The sequence below is a fragment of the Parasteatoda tepidariorum genome, chromosome 10 (genome assembly GCF_982258835.1).
Source record: "Parasteatoda tepidariorum strain Cologne lab strain chromosome 10, Ptep-v5.0, whole genome shotgun sequence".
Lineage (NCBI taxonomy): Eukaryota > Metazoa > Arthropoda > Arachnida > Araneae > Theridiidae > Parasteatoda > Parasteatoda tepidariorum.
The window spans coordinates 18,641,807-18,663,529 of record NC_141764.1 but is presented as its reverse complement, the minus strand read 5'-3'; the positions used below and the strand labels follow the sequence as shown (position 1 = coordinate 18,663,529).

General features: G+C 29.8%; 2 protein-coding genes across 2 annotated transcripts; both read right to left on the bottom strand.

The window, feature by feature from the left end:
* Window positions 1-1,647: 1,647 nt before the first annotated feature.
* LOC147802199 (uncharacterized) lies at window positions 1,648-5,034 on the bottom strand. The gene is made up of 2 exons (XM_087153655.1): window positions 4,082-5,034; window positions 1,648-2,133 (listed from the first exon to the last, which is right to left on the bottom strand). Exons 1-2 carry the CDS (start codon window positions 4,852-4,854, stop codon window positions 1,719-1,721), a joined length of 1,188 nt encoding a protein of 395 aa, XP_087009781.1. The 5' UTR covers window positions 4,855-5,034; the 3' UTR covers window positions 1,648-1,718.
* A 7,560-nt stretch (window positions 5,035-12,594) lies between these two features.
* On the bottom strand, window positions 12,595-18,403 carry LOC147802198 (uncharacterized). Its single transcript, XM_087153138.1, has 2 exons — window positions 17,468-18,403; window positions 12,595-13,098 (listed from the first exon to the last, which is right to left on the bottom strand). Exons 1-2 carry the CDS (start codon window positions 18,271-18,273, stop codon window positions 12,666-12,668), a joined length of 1,239 nt encoding a protein of 412 aa, XP_087009264.1. The 5' UTR covers window positions 18,274-18,403; the 3' UTR covers window positions 12,595-12,665.
* Window positions 18,404-21,723: the final 3,320 nt, after the last annotated feature.

The window sequence follows — 21,723 nt, the reverse complement described above, 5'->3', positions numbered from 1 at the left end:
TTAAACTGTTGGCTCTTTTACGATGCAATACACATAAAAAAAAAATTTCAAGTTGGAAAAAATTTTAAAAAAAATTTTCAATGCACATAAAAAAAATTTTCAATTCAAGTTGGCATCCGGTATTCTCCACTGCTGACAGTAACAACGAACTAAAATATTTTCATTGATGAAATTCCAGAAATTGTAGCTTGAATTGAAGGCAAAGAACTGTCAAGTTGACATCCGGTATTCTTTATAAATATATTTTTAGAGGGAAGATTTTAAAAAAAGTATAAACTGAAAGGCTTTTCACTATTTTAATATTCAGCAAATACCTCAAGAAATCTTATGTGATTATTATTTATCTCTTTATCATTTGACTTAAAAATAATTGAAATTAAATATTCGATATTCTCAAATTGCCAACCGGCCTGTGTAGGGGGCAGAGAACTGTCCTTGCATCAGAAAGGTTCTGGGTTCGAATCCCGGGCAAGGCATGGATGTTCTTTCCTTCTCTGTACTATCTGTCCTCACAGTGGGAGCGACGTTGGCCCGCCTAATATGGTGCCCCTGAAAGAGAGGCCAACAAAACCGCCCTGTATATGCCTGCATTGACGGATGTTAACACAGGTAGGCATTGGAGAAAAGAAATAATATTCTCAAATTTGTTAAATATGATGAAAATAAGGACCATATATTAATAATTTGCACCAGAATTTTTTTTTAAAGGCACAATACTCATTGTGTTTCTTATTTCAGAATTATTGAATAAATTTTTTAAATATTTCATTAAAGAAATACTGAACAAAACTACAAATACTCATCTTGTAAATGTTTTTGATGAGTGTGTCATTTATAAATTTTTATTTAAATTTTAACTCATCGCAAATTTAATATAAAATTAATTTTTTATTCAATTGAATAAAATAATTATTTAATTTAAAAAATTAATATTCGAAGTCGGAACTCAATATTGAATATAGTTAATACTGTACATAATATTTTTTATGTTGGCTAGCAAAATCAAGAATTGAGTTCTTTGTCAGAAACTTTTTATTTTCAAATGATGAAATAAAATGTTTTAAAGGGTTTTTCTCAATTTTGATAATTCTATACATACATATTAAAATGATAAACTTTCAACACGGAGAGGAAAGAAAAAAAAATTTTTTTAATGAGAAAAAATTTTTTTTTAAGTGCTAAATATATTTTAAGTGCTTAAGAAAGGTACCTATTCTTTGTTGAAAATTTGGTTGCACTCCCTGTTGAAAGTTTCACTATTAATATTCTCGACCTAAGAATCGAATCTCATTATTATTACATTTTCTACACACCATCGCATTTTTAGGTTGACTCTATTATTTTACTAATAGAATCAGATTTTACATACATTTAAGTGTACAATACGTCCCTGCTCATGTGCAAAAAATCACTTCTATCTATATTTTATATTCAAGCGATGCTCTGTATTATAAAACCTTCAAGTAAAGCATTCCTGTTTTGAAAATTTATTTCCTACAAAATATTATAGCTAACATATCTTCTACGAAAGGAAAATTTCATTGTTTGTACAGCAATGTATCGTGGAGTTTTAATAATTTCCGAGGAAAAATGGAGAAGGTTTATCTTTGGTGTTGAGTCAAAACAATGCACAATTAACAATTGCGATTTACGTATTAGAATGAAATTTATTCTTCGAAATTACACAGCTTTTTCAGCTCTGCACAGGTAAAAAGCTTTCAACGTTTCAAAAGAATATAATCTTTTAGAATCTTCGGAGCATCAAGCTGGTCAACACCACACGGAAGCTGAAGGCATGTCGCCAGCTGCCTACGAACGGAGCACCTTGAAAGATGGGCCAGAGATCTTGGTCCTCTGGGTGAGATGACGTTTTCCAACACATGGTTTGCATACCAATCCCATGCTGCAGTTAATCGATCAGATGCTTCGAATTCTTTGACACCCTTTTTGAACTCTTCCTGACACAGGAATGGCTCTGTTATACTATTCCACAATAACTTCAGTGCGTAAGGTCCGGTAGTTGGTTTAATGAATTTGGACTTTATTAGAAAAAACAAACGCAGAGTTTGCAGTGCGCGGAATGTTGTGGAGTTGTATTCACAGTCAAAGTCAAAATCAGTTGACGTAGACAATCTGTAACAGGAAAAAAATATAATTAAAAATTACTGAAATATAATGGGTTGGTGCAAATATAATGATAAGCTACAGTTGTCAAAAATTGATATTTTCACATCAAACAGTCCATTAGCAAAATTTTTTAGATAAATTTTTTTCAAATTTATTCAACTTCCACCTGATAACGCACAATTTGAAAGTGTGGCTTATTATTATTTTATTTTCTTGTCATCTTTTAAATTGCAAAGAATATTATTAATAAACATAATAAATGAATATAATAAATATAATTGATTAAAAGAATATAATTAATTACAAAATATCTTATGGTAGTTCGTTATTAATCCTGATCTGCAGTAAAGTATTTTAATTCACAACCATCGTTGATCAGCCGACCCATATTTGAGTTTACGTCTACCAATGTTCAACTCTGTAACCATGTAACTTTGAACCCTATCCGGAAGACTAGGGAACTCCTGGATCAGTGCCCTCCCCGATGTATTGATTTGCTTTGTTGACTTGGAGGACTTTGAGACTCCTAGAGAATTTAGCATGCACCACTCACCATTTATACACTGGAATTCATCGGTCTGTTGGATTTGAACCCTTGTTCACACGAACACGTGTTCAACGCCTGTCAGGCCTGCTGTATTAAATATTCCTTACTCAATTCAACTTTTATCTTAAATTTTATAAAGTAAAACAAGATAAATTTCTTCCGACTTTTTTTTTTGAAAAGAAAGTGCATAAATAAATAAAAAATTAAATTTTAAATTCAGAAATAAGAATTAATATTATTGCTTTCGGGTCTGATCAGGAATAAATTTTATAGTTTGTCTATGTAAAAAAACTCCCCTAGCCATTCGTCTGGAGCGGTGGCAGTAACTATGGTTACAAGGCTTAACTATTTCATGTAGGGCTGCCGGATCATTATTTAAGACAGGTTTTGATTCAGGGAGTCGAGAGGAAGAAAATCAGAGGTGAAAGAAGCTCTCCTCCTTAGAATGCGGTATTTCTTGTCTCCATAGCAGCAGACGGTCTTTGACTTTCTATAGATAATCTAAAGGTTACTCTCATTCAAAAAATAAAGGAAGAAAAATAGGTAACACAATTAGTACTTCAAGATTGCTCTTATCTCGTCGAAACAAAATGGGAGTGACCATCACGATTAAATTTAAGCCACAGATTTAGATCGAGTTACACCTGTTTAATAATTTAGTAACACCGCAAAACACCTTTTGGTGTTTCTAAAGCTTCTTCAAAGTGAATGGAGATTAAAGACTTGCGGCCCACTGCTTTCAATAAACATTTGCACCTCTGCTTAAGGCTGCTGCTTTGTTAATAAAATTTAAATTTTCTTACTTATAATCAATTAAATTTACTTATTAGTAAATCTACTATTATTATTTTTTGTGATAATTTATTTTTTGAATAAAATTCAAAATAAATTTATTAATAATATTATTTGTCAGTTTTTTTTCCACACCCTGTAAGCAAATGGATTTTTCAGTCAAGTCGAAAGATTACTTAATTCGAGTATAGTTAATAATAAAATTTATTTCACATGAATAGTAGTAATTGATAGAAATTATGCGGATAACCTGCAAAACAAGTAAAGCAGAATTTATTTATTTTTAAAAATACGTTTCATTGTTTTTTTTAATTTTAATTACAATATTTTAAATACTGTAATAAAAAAAACATGTGTATCTGGTAAATAACGACATTTTGTGGAAAAAAAACACTTTTGCTGATATTTGGTGATTACGTGGATAACCGTAAATTAAGCAGTTTTCCACGATTTTGGCCAATTTGTAGGGTTTTTGCATTTGATATAAAAAAATAATAAACGGTACTAAAAATTATCTATAGAATATTTCACAATTTCATACTCTCAGCAATTTGAGATGAAGAACAATAGTTTAACAGACAGAAAATAATAAAATAGAAAAATAATAATACTTACAGGAACAATGAAAACTGCAAACAAAAACCACTCTCTATTGACACGTTCTCTATCTTTCCAAATTTGATTAATGGAATAAGAAATTCAGCGTGTTCATATATAAACCAATTAAATGAAGTGTAAGATCCGCTGTCTACTTTTTCCCATAACACCAATATATCTAGTTTAAGTTCGTTTGCTGCTCTAAATATATCTTCTAACACACAAACCTCATCGCCAGTCAGAAAATCAGACAGATAATAATATCGATCTGTGCTAAGTAATCTCAAAAGTTCGAGAAATACACTCTGGTGAACGCGAAATTTAGATGAAAGCCTTAAAAGTTCTTTCATTATCATACTAAAAGGACGGATAGGTAAAAGATAGCGAGCCTCTTTGTAGATTTCAATCGCTTTTATATAAAACTTCAGAGCAGACGATAAATACCGACTGCATTGGTTTTCTTCGTGGAATTCAATTAGAAGGCGGCCACACCACATTAAACTTTTGTAAGGTGACCTAACACCACGAAAAAGTTTTCTCAAAATTTTAGTTGATGAAAAGTCGTCATCACATGTTGGTACCATTATGGTTTCTATTCGAAAAGAATCACTGGAAAATAATCTCAACCCACCAATATTTTCTTCAATGTATCTCTCCTCATTTTTAGAAAAAACTGTATCCTCTTTTTCGAGCCCGCAACGGCAAATCATTCCATTTGGGGCATTTTTTTTCAGATGGAACGCTTTTAAAACAAGCGAGAAATCGCGATAACCCACGCTTGTTGCAGCCATTATATAAATAAATTTCCAAAGGAAAATAAATTTCAAACACGCTTCGAAATTTCAATTTGGAACTACTTCTACAATTGCTACAAATTGTTACCTTTTGAAAGAAACCACCGGGTGGCTGGATACCCGTATTTCAAGTTTTAAGAAAGTCGTTTATTATTATTTGAACCACATGAATGGAAATATGACTTTAGTGTGACATTGACAGTGTGTTCGATTCTTAGAAGGAATCTATTGCCTTCAAGATATGAAATGAGTGGTCAGCTCTACCCTCCACCCCCCCTCAACTATCTAGTAAGTCACTATAAGATAAGTGCTTGAAAGAAACACCTGCCCGAATACTCTGTTTGAAAGAATACTAGAATAGTGGTTACCATTTTTTTTTTTCCGATTTGAAATATGAAACTCTAACAATCGAGCTTTCTTGGCTGAACCCCATCGTTTAAAAGAAACTCTATTAGCAGCTTTAAATATCATAACCAAGAAAAAAATAATAGTTTTGTGTTTAGTGCGAAGAAGGAAATGTTTTAAATTATAAATTTATTCTTGGGTGTATGCTCATGCTGAAAATGAATAAAATATACTGAATTATGGTTTTCAAAAAAGATTTGTAAGAATTTAGAATAGTTATCAGAAATATGTAACTCTTTTTACTTGAATTTAGTTACTTTATTTTGAATTCAAGAAAAAAAAAAGAGTTTAAAAGTTTTTATTCATTGGCTAATTGAACCTTATAGTTGATTGATATTAGTTGATGGATTTTTTTATAAATGATTCTTCTCATAATTTATTCCGTGTTTTTTTATCACTTAAGTTTATACAAACAACTGAAATATTAAATAAATTATGAATTATTTGCTTGGTTATATTTTATAACCTTCATTGAACATCCGATCCATTTTTTGGGGTTTACGACTACTTATGTTTTATTCCGTTGGCTTGTAATTGTGAACCCAAGCCAAAAGACAAGGGTACTTCTAGATTAAGTACAGGGAGAAATTTGCCTTCGTGGAGTACTTTGTGATGGAACTAAACCGCATTGTACTAGACTGAAATATTTTATCATTTTTGCTAATATTTTTAATAAAAATCAAATTTAAACAAAATTTATATCATCAAAAATTTGTATCTTGATGAACTTTTGTTAATTGAGAAACTATTTATAGCAATTATATTATTATATAATTGTATTTACAACCAAAAGTATGTAAAGTATTAACAAATTCTTTCTATTCAACCCCAGATTAAACTTTGCGTCTTAAATATCTTTTTGCAAAGTATCTAATTATGATTGAATAACGATTTGATGACATTAAATTCCACAATTGATTACAATTGTGGAATTTAATGTGATCAAATCGTTATTATTAATTTTACAATTCATTACGTAAATAAAATTGAATAACCTGAATCGAATCGGACATTACATTTATATAATAGTTAACGAGATACTCTTTTGCAGCTTTTTCTTCTGATGCTCTTTTTTTGGTGTTCTTTTTACCGTGATTCTGTACTGGTAGACTTTTCTACCATGGTAAGATCTGTCGTCATATGAAATAATACAGTTAAACCACATAATATGTTATTGTTTATAACAGTTGCGGCTGTGAGTTTGTAACAGTGAATCATATGGCAGGAAAAAAGAAGAAAAATTTCCAAAGAAAAAGCCCGGAAAAAATCATCTTATTAACTTTTATATAAATGTTACGAACTGAACCGAACAATTATTCGATCATATTCAGATAATTTTTAATGAAATTACATAATTTAATAATTTCACTTTAAATTTGAGTCAACGGAATTTTTATTACTTTACATATGTAATTTTTTTATCGTAAATACAATCGTATTGACGTGCGTCATTACATTGTGTCTCTGAGTTGCGGCTGTGAGTTTGTAACAGTGAATCATATGGGAGGAAAAAAGAAGGAAAATTTCCGAAGAAAAAGCCCGGAAAAAATCATCTTATTAACTATTATGTATATAAATGTTACGAACTGAACCGAACAATTCTTCGATCATATTCAGATAATTTTTAATGAAATTATATAATTTAATAATTTCACTTTAAATTTGAGTCAACGGAATTTTTATTATTTTACATATGTAATTTTTTTTTAATCGTAAATACAATCGTATTGACGTGCGTCATTACATTGTGTCTCTGAGTTGCGGCTGTGAGTTTGTAACAGTGAATCACATGGGAGGAAAAAAGAAGGAAAATTTCCAAAGAAAAAGCCCGGAAAAAATCATCTTATTAACTTTTATATAAATGTTACGAACTGAACCGAACAATTATTCGATCATATTCAGATAATTTTTAATGAAATTATATAATTTAATAATTTCACTTTAAATTTGAGTCAACGGAATTTTTATTACTTTACATATGTTTTTTTATTTTTTTATCGTAAATACAATCGTATTGACGTGTGCCAACGTAGCCGAATGGTTATAATCTGAATAGATCTTCACAGCTGGAAGAAAATTTTGTTTTGTACATTACTCAGGCTATTATTTATTATTTCTATACCTTCTAGAAGTTTCTAGAGCATTTTCTTAAATCATTTTCTGTATCCGTATATATATATATATATATATATATATATATATATATATATATATATATATATATATATATATATATATATATATATATGGGTCATTCTCACAAAAACAGTAATTTTCATGTCCCCAGTATATTTTATGTTTGTTTTACAACTTACGAAAAAAAATTTTTCAGGGAAAGTGTCCTTCAGAATGCAAGCTAACAAAAGAATAAAAATAAAATTATCAATTTTTATTTTTTATTAATTTTAGGTAATAAAAATATACCAATATGTCATTCCCTCACTTGTCCCCACTGCTGATTTAAAAAAAGAAAAAAATTGTTTCTGAAATAAAAAATTTTTTTTTACAAATTTGTGTTTTTTATTTGAGAATATTGAAATATAGAATTCAGAAAATAAATTTTAAATTTAATTTCTGATAAAAATATTAACACAGCACTATTTTAAACTTTGTCCCCAGTGTTTCGCGTCATTCCCTCACAACAATGTTCTTATCACCTGAAATCATCTTAGAATAAAAATATTTTAATAAAAACTTCAGAAGTTAACAACTGGCATCATAGAACAAAATTGCAGTATGTTTCCATCTTCAACTTAAAGAAGCTTTGCTGTGGAATAAATTTGAATGAATCAAACCAGGTAAAATTTTTTACATTTGTCATTCTCTCATGTCGTTTTTTAGAGTAAAATAAAATACAACTTCATCGAGAAAGTGGATAATTATATGTTGCTTTCTTGTATGAATATAATTGTGTGTGATTGACTTCAGAAATTAATAAAGCCTAACTGTTATTTTTAAATTTTATTGAATTCGTCATTCCCTCACTAGTGTATAAAGTGAGGGAATGACGCTGAAGTGAGGGAATGATTCAAGATGAGTATATTATTAAATTTTTTTTGTTCAATCGTGCCAGTCAATTTTATTTCGCAAACCTGTAAAAACTATTAAATATATAAGACTAAATTATAATAAATATTAGATATACTTAGTATGTTATCATTTTCAAACTTTAGGTAGATGTAACTTAGATAAAAACATGTATTAAAATAAAATATCATTCCCTCACTATTAGTGTCAGTCCCTCACTTTTTAAATAGTGAAAATAATTAATTTACTTATTAATTAATTTGAAAAATAAATTAACAAATTGATTTATTAAACTAATTAATTTATTTATTAAATTAATTAATCAATTATTAATTATTATAAATTAATAATTATTATAAATTAATAATTATAAATTAATTATTAAAAAAATTAATTAATTTAAATATTAAGTATAATTTATAGGATATATACTTTCTTTATAATGCCATTACATATTTCTATTAATATAGAAAGTTTCAGAGCTTTTTATTCACTTTACTTTTTTGGGATTTTATGAACAGAAAAATGACAGTTTTCGTGAGAATGACCCATATATATATAATCTGGCCGAAAGTTTCCGGTCATCCAGTTGTTATTATGGTGGAAGCGTAATGGTGTGGGGGTGTTTCTCGTTGTTTACCCAGAGTCCGTTAGTTTCTGTGGTTGGAAACAAGAACTCTGAGATGCATGTGGACACATTCTGGTCAATACTGCACTTCCAACTCAATGACAATACATCGGGAAAGGCTCATTTCTCTTCCAGCAGGATAAGTGATCCATTCACACATCGAAGCTAGCTTTCACAGACGTGGTTTGACAAAATGGGTGTTCAGAAATTGGACTTGCTTTCTCAGAGCCCCGATTTAAATGCCATAGAGCACCTTTGGGATGAATTAGAGTTCAGATTACGTAGCCAGCCAAGTCAATTCCTATTGCCACCTATCAAAAACTGATGGAAAGTCGCCCCTGGTTTTCATAAGGAGGGCCAACTTCATATTAATATGTGTCTCAGAACGCTCTAAGTTCACACCACTTGGGTGCCCGGATACTTTTGGCCAGATAGGGAATCTACTCTATATCTATAAATAGACTGATTCCGATTCTTCCTACCCGACAATATAATGTAAACTAATATTGTTATAAATAGTTTACAAAGTAGTTTTCTCTGGTGGTAAATCTTTTGATGATATAAAAATATTCACAAAAATGAATTATTCACAGAAATATATTTGAATTTAAAACAATTTTTTTTTAAAAAAATACCTAATAGATGAAATATTGAAATAAGTGTAATTATTGAAATTTGAAAGGATTTTGAAATTTATTAAGAATCCTGATCATTTGGTTAATTAGAATAATGAGGTGAGGAATATTCCTTTTCGTTAACTTTAAATTAATACTGTATATAATATATTTTCAAGGAACATCATATTACAATCGTATAGTTATTTAATGCATTAAATTTGGATTTAATGACACGAATCAGTCGTTAAAATAATATAATAATTATTGAGGTGCTTTTTCCATTATGGTGCTTAATGAGGTGTTTTTGTGCTCTTTTTTCCGGTGCTTTCTTTAGATATTTTTTCCGATGCTCATTTTTCTGTCTACCGTAACAGTTATTTATAACTGTCAGGTTTAGTTTTGTTCTTTCTTCCGCAATGGAATACCTTCAAGTGACGTAATGTGGGTACCTCGATCCTGATTGGTTTGGTGGCTTTTGTTTATGTTAGCAACTGACCTTACCATTCTATTTCGAGTAAGTCAACCCCATCGAGTATCAAATGGGTCCTTACACTCGAAGAAGATAAAAACTACCAAGACCCACGAATGGTCACATGACTGGGTATATAAGATCTTCTTCTTGAAGCATTCGTCTGATGGTTATCAGCACTCCGAAATTGACGAATATAATTCATAAATAAAGTAAATGCATCTGATCTAAATGTAAGCTTTCTTAATTTTTGAAGTAAAGATTTAACTTCATCTATTAAAGTGTATATTAACACTTGCTCCTATATCAATTTGAAACTTACACTTTTTACAGTATTCGATCCAGCTTCAGTCTAGAATGACTCTTTAACTTTCAAATAGCCTCCATTGTAATTTTAAAATTGTTGTTTGTGCATAATAAAGTGTCTATGATCACTTGATAGGACCAAAGACAGCCCCATCCCAGCTGATGAGTTAGCGTACCTATTACGAGATAGGAAATATCATTGAATTAGTACGAATCGTCATTTTGCGAATATTTCGTGAAATAAACAAACTTTCACTATCAAAAATGATTCTATGACAACTATACTTTTTTTTTTAAAGACTGCTATGTTGTTTAAAGGGAAATAGCTTGCGATATTACAACGATAAACAAAACATAATTTTATTCGCTGATGTTGCCTTATATGCTGTCCACTTTAATTTTACGCTAACATAGATTACTCAATAAATGATAAATAATAATTAAAATAATGCAGTTAACTCACAGTGAAGAATTTTTTTCAAAATTGATTAAAGCTGTAAACAAGCAAATGCCACTGATTTATGTCTTAAATAATTGGAAAAAAAAAATTTTTTTTTGCAGCTTAGTTTGCAGCAATTCACAATACTAATTCCAAAAGAAGAACTAAATTAAACGCCTTTCCCAGACGCACTAATAAAATTTCTCGTACGCTTTTTTTTTTTTTCGCTGAAATTTTCACTTGCACCCGCTCTCCAAATTTCAGAACACTAGCAATAGCGTTTCTGGAGTTATAAAAGCGTTAGTCACTGTTTTAAAGTTTACTATAACCAATTCAGTTTTTCACATATTTTAAAAATAACATCAGTGCTCTAAAATAACATTTTCAATTCATTCAGCATTTGATTTAAAACTCATTTAAAATATCATTTTCAATTGTTAATTCTTTAATTTAATTAATTAATTTTATTTTTTAATGAAAGAAAGTATTGTAATTGTTTAATAAAAAGTAACTAATATAAAATTTTTCTTTTCTTTACCCAAGCAGGAATTGACTTAAAATTTTTGCTCATTTTATATAACTTGTTATTCATTTGAATTAGTAGAGCTTTTTTAAACGCGAGATTTTGTGACTGAGGGACTACCCATTAATATTATAAAATATTCTAGTCTTTTTGTTATAGTTTTATTTTATTGGTTTTCTTATTATTTTTTATACTCTTGAGTTATGATTAAAGACTTATTTTTTAGGTAGATTTTTTTTAAAAAAAGTATGAATTGAAAGGCTTTTCACTATTTTAACATTCAGCAAATGCCGTAGGAAATCGTATGTGATTGTAATTTATCTCTTTTATCATTTGACTTAAAAATAATTGAAATTAAATATTCTATCATCTCAAATTTGTTAAACATGATGAATATATTACTAACCATATATTAATAATTTACTCCAGGAAAATTTTTTAGCTACAATACTGATTACATTTTTTATTTCAGAATTATTGAATAAATTTTTTAAATATTTAATTAAAAGAAATACTGAAAAAAATTACAAATACTAATCTTTTGTTGATTTTAACTAATTGTAATTTTGAAATTAAATTAATTTTTTGTACATTTGAATAAAATAATTAGTAATTTAAAAGTATAATGAGGAATTCAGTACTGAATATGTTTAAAATTGTGCAGAAAATCCTTCATGGAGGCTAATAAAATCAATAATTGAGTTCAATGATTATATGAAATCTTTTAAAGTGTTTTTCTATTTTGATAGTTTTATTCATATATATTAATATAATAAACTTTCAACACGGAGAGGGGAGAAAAAGTGATTTTTTTCTATTAGAAATTTTTTTTTAAATATTTTTAAACGCTTTAAAGGTACTTTTTTTTTGTTAATATTTTTGATATTTGTTAATATTTTTTTTGTAATAATTTTACTGTTAATATTTTTGACCTAAGAATCGAATCTTATTATTATTACATTTTCTACACACCATCGCAACATTAGGTTCAAAAGTCTAATGTGATTCTATTATTTTACTAATAGAATCATATTATATATACATTTAAGTGTACAATACTTCCCTGCTCGTGTGCAAAAAATCACTTCTAATTATACTTTTTATAGAAGCGATGCTCTGTATTATAAAACCTACAAATATAACATTCGTGTTTGGAAAATTTATTTCCGACAAAATGTTATAGCTAACATACCTTCTACAAAAGGAAAATTTAATTGTTTGTATAGCAAAAATGTAGTGTTGAGTTTTAATAATTTTCGAGGAAAAATTGGGAAAGTTTGTCTTAGGTGTTGAGTCAAAACTATGTACAATTAACAATTGCAATTTACTTATTAAAATGAAATTTATTCATCGAAATTACACATCTTTTTCAGCTCTGTACTGGTAAAAGGCTTTCAATGTTCCAAAAGAATATAATCCTTTAGAATCATCGGAACATCAAGCTGGTCAACACCACACGGAAGCTGAAGACATGTCGCCAGTTGCCTACGAACGGAACACCTTGAAAGATGGGCCAGAGATCTTGGTCCTCTGGGTGAGATGACGTTTTCCAACACATGATATTCATACCAACTCCATGCTGCAGTTACGACATCCAGATCATAATGCCCTTCAAATGGTTCAATTGCTATGACACCCTTTTTAAACTCCTCCTGACACAGGAATGGTTCTGTTATACTATTCCAAAATAACTTCAGTGCGTAGGATCCTGTAGTTGGATTATAGTCTTCGGAATTTGCTAGAAAAAACAAACGCAGAGTTTGCAGAGAGCGGAATGTTGCGGAGTTGTATCTATAGTCATTGTTCACTGTTACTGACACAGCACAACTGTAAGAGGAAAAAATTTTTTTGTTTAAAAGCAGTAAAATATTAGGGTTGGTGCAATATAATGATAAGCCACAGTTGTCCGAAATAGATATTTTCACATCAAACAGTCCATTAGCATAATTTCTAGATAAAACTTTTCAAATTTCTAGAACTTCCACCTGATAACAGCACAATTTGAAAGTGTGGCTTATCATTATTTCCTTTTAAGATATTTAAGTACAAAGAATATTGTTAATAAATATAATTAATGAAAAGAATATAATTAATTACAAAATAGCTTATACGTAGTAGCTATTTATTAATCCTGATTTGCTGTAAAGTATTTTGATATATAACCGTCGTTGATCAGCAGACCCAAATATGGGTTTACGTCTACCAATGTTCAACTCCGTAACCTTGTAATTTTGAACCCAATCCAGACGACTAGGGAACTCCTGGATCAGTACGACCAGATATATTGATTTTCTTTGTTAACTTGGAGGACTTTGTGACTCCGAGAGAATTTAGCATGCACCAGTCACCATTTAATACACGGGGATTCATCAGTCTGTTGGATTTGAACTCCCGTTCTCACGAACACGTGTTCAACGCCTGCCAGGCCTGATGTATTAAATATTCCTTGCTCAATTCAACTTTTATCTTAAATTTTATGAAGAAAAACAAGATGAATTTCTTCCGATTTTTTTTTCTTTTGAGAAAATAAATAAATAAAAATATTAATGCTACATCTTATTTTGTAAGTTATTAAGGTTGACAAATACCGTTTTAGGTTCCAAATATGGCATTTCCAAAGTCATAACTCGTTATATTAATTAATATTTTTTATGTGGTATTTTTTTTTTTTTTTTAGTTTTGTCTGTTACTTTGTTTATGTCAGAAAGTGGTCAAAATTTCATATAGTTATTTATTAATCCTGATTTGCTGTCCAGTACTTTAATTTATAACCGTTTCTTAAGAGCTTACCTAAATTTGAGTTTACGTGTACTAATGTTCCACTCCGTAACGTTATAATTTTGATCCCTATCTATCCAGAAGACTAGGGAGCTCTTGGATCAGTATCCCCAGATGTTGCGGCAGCTCGAGCCACGAATAAGGTTAAATCCCCACAAAAGGGATTTCCACTAGGCGTCTTCCCTAACCGAGGGAGAATTCAATCAGAATGAATCTTGAACTGGCCGGATAAACATCTCCTGGGATCGGCACAATCAGAAAATTTTCATGTTTATTTGTGTTTATGTTTAGTGTTCCTATTGTTCTGTTTAATAAATATATAAAAAAGAGACATTTGGAAAATTATTACAATTTCAACGGACAGGCTATCACTATTGAATAACGCAACCTGCAGGCTTGATAGATGAATAAATATTACAGATGTATTGATTTGTTTTGTTAACTTGGAGGACTTTGCGACTCCAAAAGAATTTAGCGTTCAGTAGTCACTATTAATTACTCTGGGATTCATCGGTCTGTTGGATTTGAACACCCGATCACACGAACACGTGTTCAACGCCTGCCTGGACTGCTGTAATAAATATTCCTGGCTCAATTCAATTTAATTCTTAAAATCTATGAACAAAAACAAGATAAATATCTTCCGCTTTTATTCGGAAGAAAAATAAAATAAAAATACTACATACTATTTTATAAGTTATCTAGTTTTAACAATTACCGCTTCAGGTTCCAAATATATAGCCTTTTCAAAGTTATAACTCGTTATTATAATTATTATCTAGAATTTTTTTTCTAATTTTGTGGCTGTTACTTTGTCTTCTACGTCAAAACGTGGTCAAAATTTAAAATCACAATGAAAAAGAGAATGGGAGGCCATTGAAATACTATGTAAGCATCTAATGGTGGAGGTGTTTTATTATTTGCTTCTTTTTCCTGGCAAAGGTGGAGGATTGGTATAAGTAATGTTTATGTTAAGACTTGTAAATCCCCTTATATAAAGTTTTTTTTCTAAAGCAAAATAAAAAATGCAACAAAAAATTAATAATTTTCCTGATATGCTCAAAGAAGACTCCTTAATCTCTTTTTCACAAATGCCGCAATTATTTTCACAAATTTTAAAATAATTTTTACTCAAATTAATCAAAATTTCAATAAAAAAAAAGATTTTTTTTCCAGGTTTTATTTATTTTACTATTATGCAGCTACAACTGCAGTTGATTTTAATTATAATTTTATTCGCACTGCAATTGCATAACACTTACCAATTATATTCAAGCATCAATTTTAAATAATTTTGAAAGTTATGATTTTAGGGCTGCAGGTCTGTCGCGGCCCGAATTTCCTCGAAACTGTCCTCTTTTCTTCCAAAATCTGCGAATTTCTCAATATGTTTCAATTCGCGTTGAAATTGCTCACAATTAGAATTTTTTTCATTTCTATTTAACAGAATTTTACACAGACTTGATGTCTCAAATTGAACATATAAAATTGAGTAGACATTTTAGGGGAGTTAATTAATAGAAAAATGCCAAAAAAATAATTCAGATATAAGAGATAAACCCAATCTTTTTAATTAAGGTAGTCTTGTTATACTTAAGGTGGGTGATAGATTTATTGGGATTACCTCCCTGAAGTCAGTAAGAATAAAAAGAAATAGCAATCACAAAAGAAAAAAATTGATAAATGAAATTTTTGACAGAAAAATTGTTATACAAGCTTTTGCACTCTTCACTGGGGAACGCTCTATCCATCGCGGCTCTATATTACATATTTGCCTCAGGGCCAAAGGCTTATTACTTTTCGTGAACGAATTATTTTATTTTATCCAATAATTTAAAAGATAAGTTGTGAAACGGGGGTAAAAAAATTTTGGAGCGCTATAGCAGTTAAACTATAAAACCCAGCTTTTTAAAACTTTGTCTACCTCCCATATTGGGGATAAATCCGAATTTGTTGGAAAAAAGTAAGTTTCTAAAAGTTTAAAAAATAAGTTTCTAAAATTATAATACCTATTATAAGAATACTTGTTATATAAAAATATAATAGATTATATTCTTAAAATACCTATAATACCTGTTATTCATATTTCTAAAAACTGACCAATAGCTCTAATAACTGATAATCAGACCAATAGCTCTTAAGATGCTCGGTTTTTTTCTTTCTTTTCTGTAAAGTTTACTAAAATTTTAATTCTCTGAAGCAGCGGCTTCCAATTTTTTTATAGCCCTAAATGATTAAACCTCCCTTGGTAGAACACTGACTTTGTAAAAAAGCTAATTAGCAGATGTGAATTTGCTGCGAAAAATAAATTTTTCCTCGTTTTTTCATCTATACCAGTCTTAAAGTTAGATTTTATTTAAAGCAGTTGAATTTGCAAGTCGGCAGCAACTTTTAGTCTATTACTTCTTGGCGTATGCAGAAATCAAATTGACTATATTAACCGAATTACCATTTTCGCGAAAGAAATATTATAAAATGTCAAAGTTATCGGAGAAAAATAATTAGTAATTTTTAAATTTGTGGTAACTTTATCTTGAACTTTAAAGTTCGCTGAGAAATGCGGATACAAGTTCAAATCTTTTTAGTAATTTATTCCGCATATTGTTATTGGAAAAAAAAAGCATAATGATACATTTTTAAATCTTCTATTTCCTTTTCTTTATAGAGAAATTATTTAATAGTAATTAATTATTTTATAAATAATAAATGATTTCTTAATAATAACAACCAAATTAATAAAATAAATTAATTATTGGTTGAATGCAAATCTATTACAGGCTCAAAAATTATTTCTAGTTAAAATTGCTAATCAAATTTAAATTTTGTTATTTATTTTCAATTAAATTTATTTATTAGTAAATGTATTATTATTATTATTTTAGATTATTTATTTTTCAAAAAAGTTCTCTTGGAAATCGTTTGTCCGTTTTTTTGTTTGTTTTTTTTGCAGACCCTGCAAGCTAACATCAGTGGAACCGAAAGATTATTTAATTTGAGTACAATTAATAATAAAATTGATTTCACATGAATAATATAATTGATAGAAATTATGCCGATAGCCTGTAAAACAAAGCAAAAAAAAAAAATATATATTTGATTTTTTTCCTTATTTTAATTACAATTTTTTAAATACTGTAATAGAAAAAAAAGCAAGTTTATCCTATGATTAAAGACTTTTTGCGAAAAAATAAAAAACAATTATTTCGATATTCGGTGATTACGCGGACAGTTGTAAATTAATCAGTTTTCCACATTTTTGGACTATTTTTAGAGTTCTGCACATGATATGAAAAAAAGTAAATGGCACTAAAAACTATCTACAGAATATTTCTCAATTTCATACTTTAACACAATTTGAGATTAAGAAAAATAGTTTAATAAACAGAGAATAATTAAATTGAAAAATAATAATAATTACCTGTCCAATGATGACACCAAATATCCAACACTCCTTATTGATATGCACTCTGTCTTTCCAAATTTGATAAATGGAATAAAAGTTTCCACTTTAATATACATAAAACATTTAAATAAATGGTAAGATAGGCTGTCTACTTTTTTCCATAATACCAATATATCTACTTTAAGTTCGTTTGCTGTTTTAAATATATCTTCTAACAATAAAACATCATCGATAGTCTGAACCGATCTATAATAATATCCAGGTGTGCTTATCAATCTCAAAAGTTCGAGGAATACACTCTGGTGAACGCGAAATTTAGTTGAAAGCCTTAAAAGTTCTTGAACTTTCATATCAACAGGAAGGCTAGTGTAAAAGCGAGTGCTTTCTACGTTTTCAATTGCTTTTACATAAAACTTCAGAGCAGACGATAAATACCGACAGCATTGGCTTTCTTCGTGGAATTCAATTAGAAGGCGGCCACACCAAACTAATCTCTTGTAAGGTGACATTTCGTGAAAAATCTTTTGCAACTTAATCCTTTCTCTTCGAAACAAGTTTTTCCCTTTAGTTGATGAAATATAATCACTCCTTTTTGGTACCATTATAATTTCTATTTGAAAAGGATCAGCCATAAGAGACACTCGTAAACTATTAACAGAATCAATAATTTTTTTAATATCTTCTTCTTTATCTTTTGAAAAAGCAGTATCCTCTTTTTCAAGCCCGCAAGGGCAAATCGTTCCATTTGGGTCATTTTCTTTCAGTTGTAAAGCTTTGAAAACAAGCAAGAAATCGCTGTAGTCCACGCTTGTGGTAGCCATGATACAAATAAATTTCCAGAGGAAAAGAAATTTTAAAGACGCTTTGAAATTGCGATTTGGAACTACTTTTACAAATGCTACAAATTTTTACTTCTTGAAAGAAACCACCAGGTGACTGGATACCCGTATTTCAAGTTTCAAGAAACTCGTTTATTATTATTTAAACAACATGAATGGAAATATGACTTTACTGTGACATTGACAGTATGTTCGATTCTTGGAAAAAATCTATTGCCTTCAAGATATGAAATGGGTGGTCAGCTGCAAATTTTCTTTTTTCCCCGCTTTGAAATATGAAACTCAAATAAATGATGGTGTTTTTCTGGCTGAACCCCATGGTTATAAAATAAATTCTTTTAGCAGCTTTAAATATACCAACCAGGAAAAAAAATACTAACAATTTTGTGTTTCATGCTAAGAAGGAAATATTTTGGATTAGAAATTTATTCTTGGTTGTTTGCGCATGCTGAAAATGAATAAAATAAGCTGAATTATGGTTTTTTTTTAAAAAGAACTGTAAAGATTGAGAATAGTTATCTGAAAAATGTAACTCTTTTTTATTGAATTTAGTTATTTTATTTTACATTCAAGAAAAAAAAAAGAGTTTAAGATTTTTTATTGATTAGCTAATTGAGGCTTGTGATTAGCTAATTGATTTTTTTTATAAACGACCCTTCTCATAATTTATTCCGTATTTTTTTTGCATTTGAGCTTGTATAAACAACTGAAATATTAAATAAATTGCGAATTATTTGCTTATATATATTTTGTAACCGCCTTTCAACAGCAGATCCAATTTCTGAGGTTTACGACCACTAATGTTCTACTCCGTCGCCTTGCAATTTGGAATCCGATCCAGAAGACAAAGGAACTTCTAGATCAAGTAGTGGGAGAAATGTGCCTTCGTGGAGAACTTTTTGAAGGAACTAACCCGTATTTGCGTTACTTGGAGAGGAAAATTACGAAAACATCCCATGGTTAGCTTGACGCAAGAGGATTCCGTGTACCACTGAGGATATTTCATATCAGCGCTGTAGGCGAAATTCGTATCGACTAGTCATAGCTTGGATTCAGTCCGTTCTCCTCATTGGACGCTCAATCCCCTGAGCCATCACAGCTCATAGAATGGATATAAATATAATTAGTGGTAAAAAGAAAATCCTAACTTATGAAGCCTTAGTAATTTTTTCGACCTATTCAGGTCATTGAACCTGAATTTAATATAATTAAATAATTATTCGAACAAAATGAGATATTTCTTAAGAAATAATTAATATATAAAGATTAAATAAAAATGTACGGAAAATAACTTTTCTCTCTCCATTCTATTTATGAAATGTATTACGACTCTTCAGCAGTTCTAAAATACTTTTAAATTTCAATAATTGCACTTTTTATTGTTTTGATATAATAATATACAAGTAATACTTAACTAATTTTTTTAAAAAGGAAATTGTGTTAAACTGAAATGCATTATCACATTTGTTAATATTTTTAGCAAAAAAAGATTTATATCATCAAAAGATTTTATCCTGATGAACTTTTGTTAATTGAGAAACTATTTGCAGCAATTATATAATTGTATTTACAACCGATAGTATGTAAAGTATTAAAAATATTTTTTAGTCCACCCCAGATTAAACTTTGCATCTTAAATATCTTGTAGCAAAGTATCTAATTATGATTGAATAACGATTTGATTACATTAAATTCGGATTGAATAACCGGAATCGACGGACATGACATTTATATTATAGTTAATGAGGTGATTTTTTGTGTCTTTTCTTTCTGGTTCTTTTTTTTCCCGGTGTTCTTCTTTATCATGATTCTGCATCGGTAGGTTATTCTACCATGGTTATTATGTGCCGTCATATGAAATAATAAAGTTAAACCATATAATATGTTATTGTTTATCACAGTTGTGGTTGTGAGTTTGTAACAGCGAATCATCTGGAGGGAAGAAAAACATCTAAAGAAAAAGCCCGAAAAAATCATCTTATTAACTATTGTATAAATGTTACGAACTAACCGAACAATTACTCGATCACAATTAAAAAATTTTTAATAAAACTTTTTTATTTAATAATTTCACTTTAAATTTGAGTCAACGGAATTTATAATACTTTACATATTTTTTTAATAGTACATACAATCGTATTGACGTGTGTCAACGTAGCCGAATGGTTATAATCTGAATAGATCCTCACAACTGGAAGAAAATTTAGCTTTTGTATGTTACTGTTATATGATTATTTATTATTTCTATGCCTTCTAGAGGCTTCGAGAGCATTTTATTAAATCATTTTCTGTATCTGTATCTACACACTATCTGGCCAAAAGTATCCGGACACCCAGTTGCTATGGTGGTGGAGGCATAATGGTGTGGTGGAGTTTCTCGTTGTTTGGCCAGAGTCCGTTAGTTTCTGTGGTTGGAAACATGAACTCTTGAGATGTTTGTAGACACATACACACATTCTGGACACTTCTGTACTCCCAACTCTATGGCAATATTTCGAAGAAGGCCCATTTCTCTTTCAGAAAGATAACTTCTACATTCACACAACGAGGCTTTCACAGACGTGGTTTGAAGAAATGGGTGTTCAGAAACTGGACTGGCCTTCTCAGAGTCCAAATCCAAATACCATAGAACACCTTTGGGATGAATTAGAGCTCAGACTACGTAGTCAGCCAAATCGAACCTCCTCAATGCAAGCACTCACTTCAGCTGTGATGGAAGCCAATTCCTATGGCCACCCATGGAGAGTCTTCCTAGACGTGTGCAGGCTGTCATCGATGCAAAAAGGGGACCAACATCATATTTATATGGGCCTCAGAACGCTCTATGTCCACAACACTTGGGATACTTTTGGCCAGATAGCGTATCTACTCCTACATCTATAAATAGACTGATTCCCATTCCTCCTTCCCGACAACATAATACAAAATAGTATTGTTATAAATCGATCATCAGAGTCTTGATTTCTCAGGGGATAGAGCGTTCGCCTTTCAATGAAGTGATCCGGTTTCGAACACCAACGATGGCTGGTCGATACAAACTCCGTCTTGCATCGATCTAAGTGCAAACGTGTGTGGAATCATGGGTTAGAGTCCCCTTGCCGTCAAACTGACCGTGGAAAGTTTTCGTGGTTTTCCTCACCATGTAACGTAAATGCGGATCAGTTCCATCAAAAAGTGGGCAAAATTTATCACACTACTTAATGTAGGAGTTCCCTAGTCTTCTATATTCCGTTCAAAGTTACAAGGCTACGGAGGTGAACATTAGTAGTCGTGAACCCTAAATTGGACGACAGTTCATCAACGGTTATAAAATATAAAATAGTTTCTCAATTAATAGTAGTTTCTCTGGGGATATATCTTTTGATGAGTTGAAAATATTAACAAAAATAATGAAATATTTGAATTTAATACAATTCTTTCTTGAAAAAAATA

Bases quoted from the DNA above. Each gene is read 5' to 3' on its own strand.
- LOC147802199 (XM_087153655.1), bottom strand. From the start codon at position 4,854: ATGGCTGCAACAAGCGTGGGTTATCGCGATTTCTCGCTTGTTTTAAAA. The intron at 2,134-4,081 runs GTAAGTATTATT...TTCCTGTTACAG, and splicing joins TTGCAGTTTTCATTGTTCCT to ATTGTCTACGTCAACTGATT.
- LOC147802198 (XM_087153138.1), bottom strand. From the start codon at position 18,273: ATGGCTACCACAAGCGTGGACTACAGCGATTTCTTGCTTGTTTTCAAA. The intron at 13,099-17,467 runs GTAATTATTATT...TTCCTCTTACAG, and splicing joins TTGGTGTCATCATTGGACAG to TTGTGCTGTGTCAGTAACAG.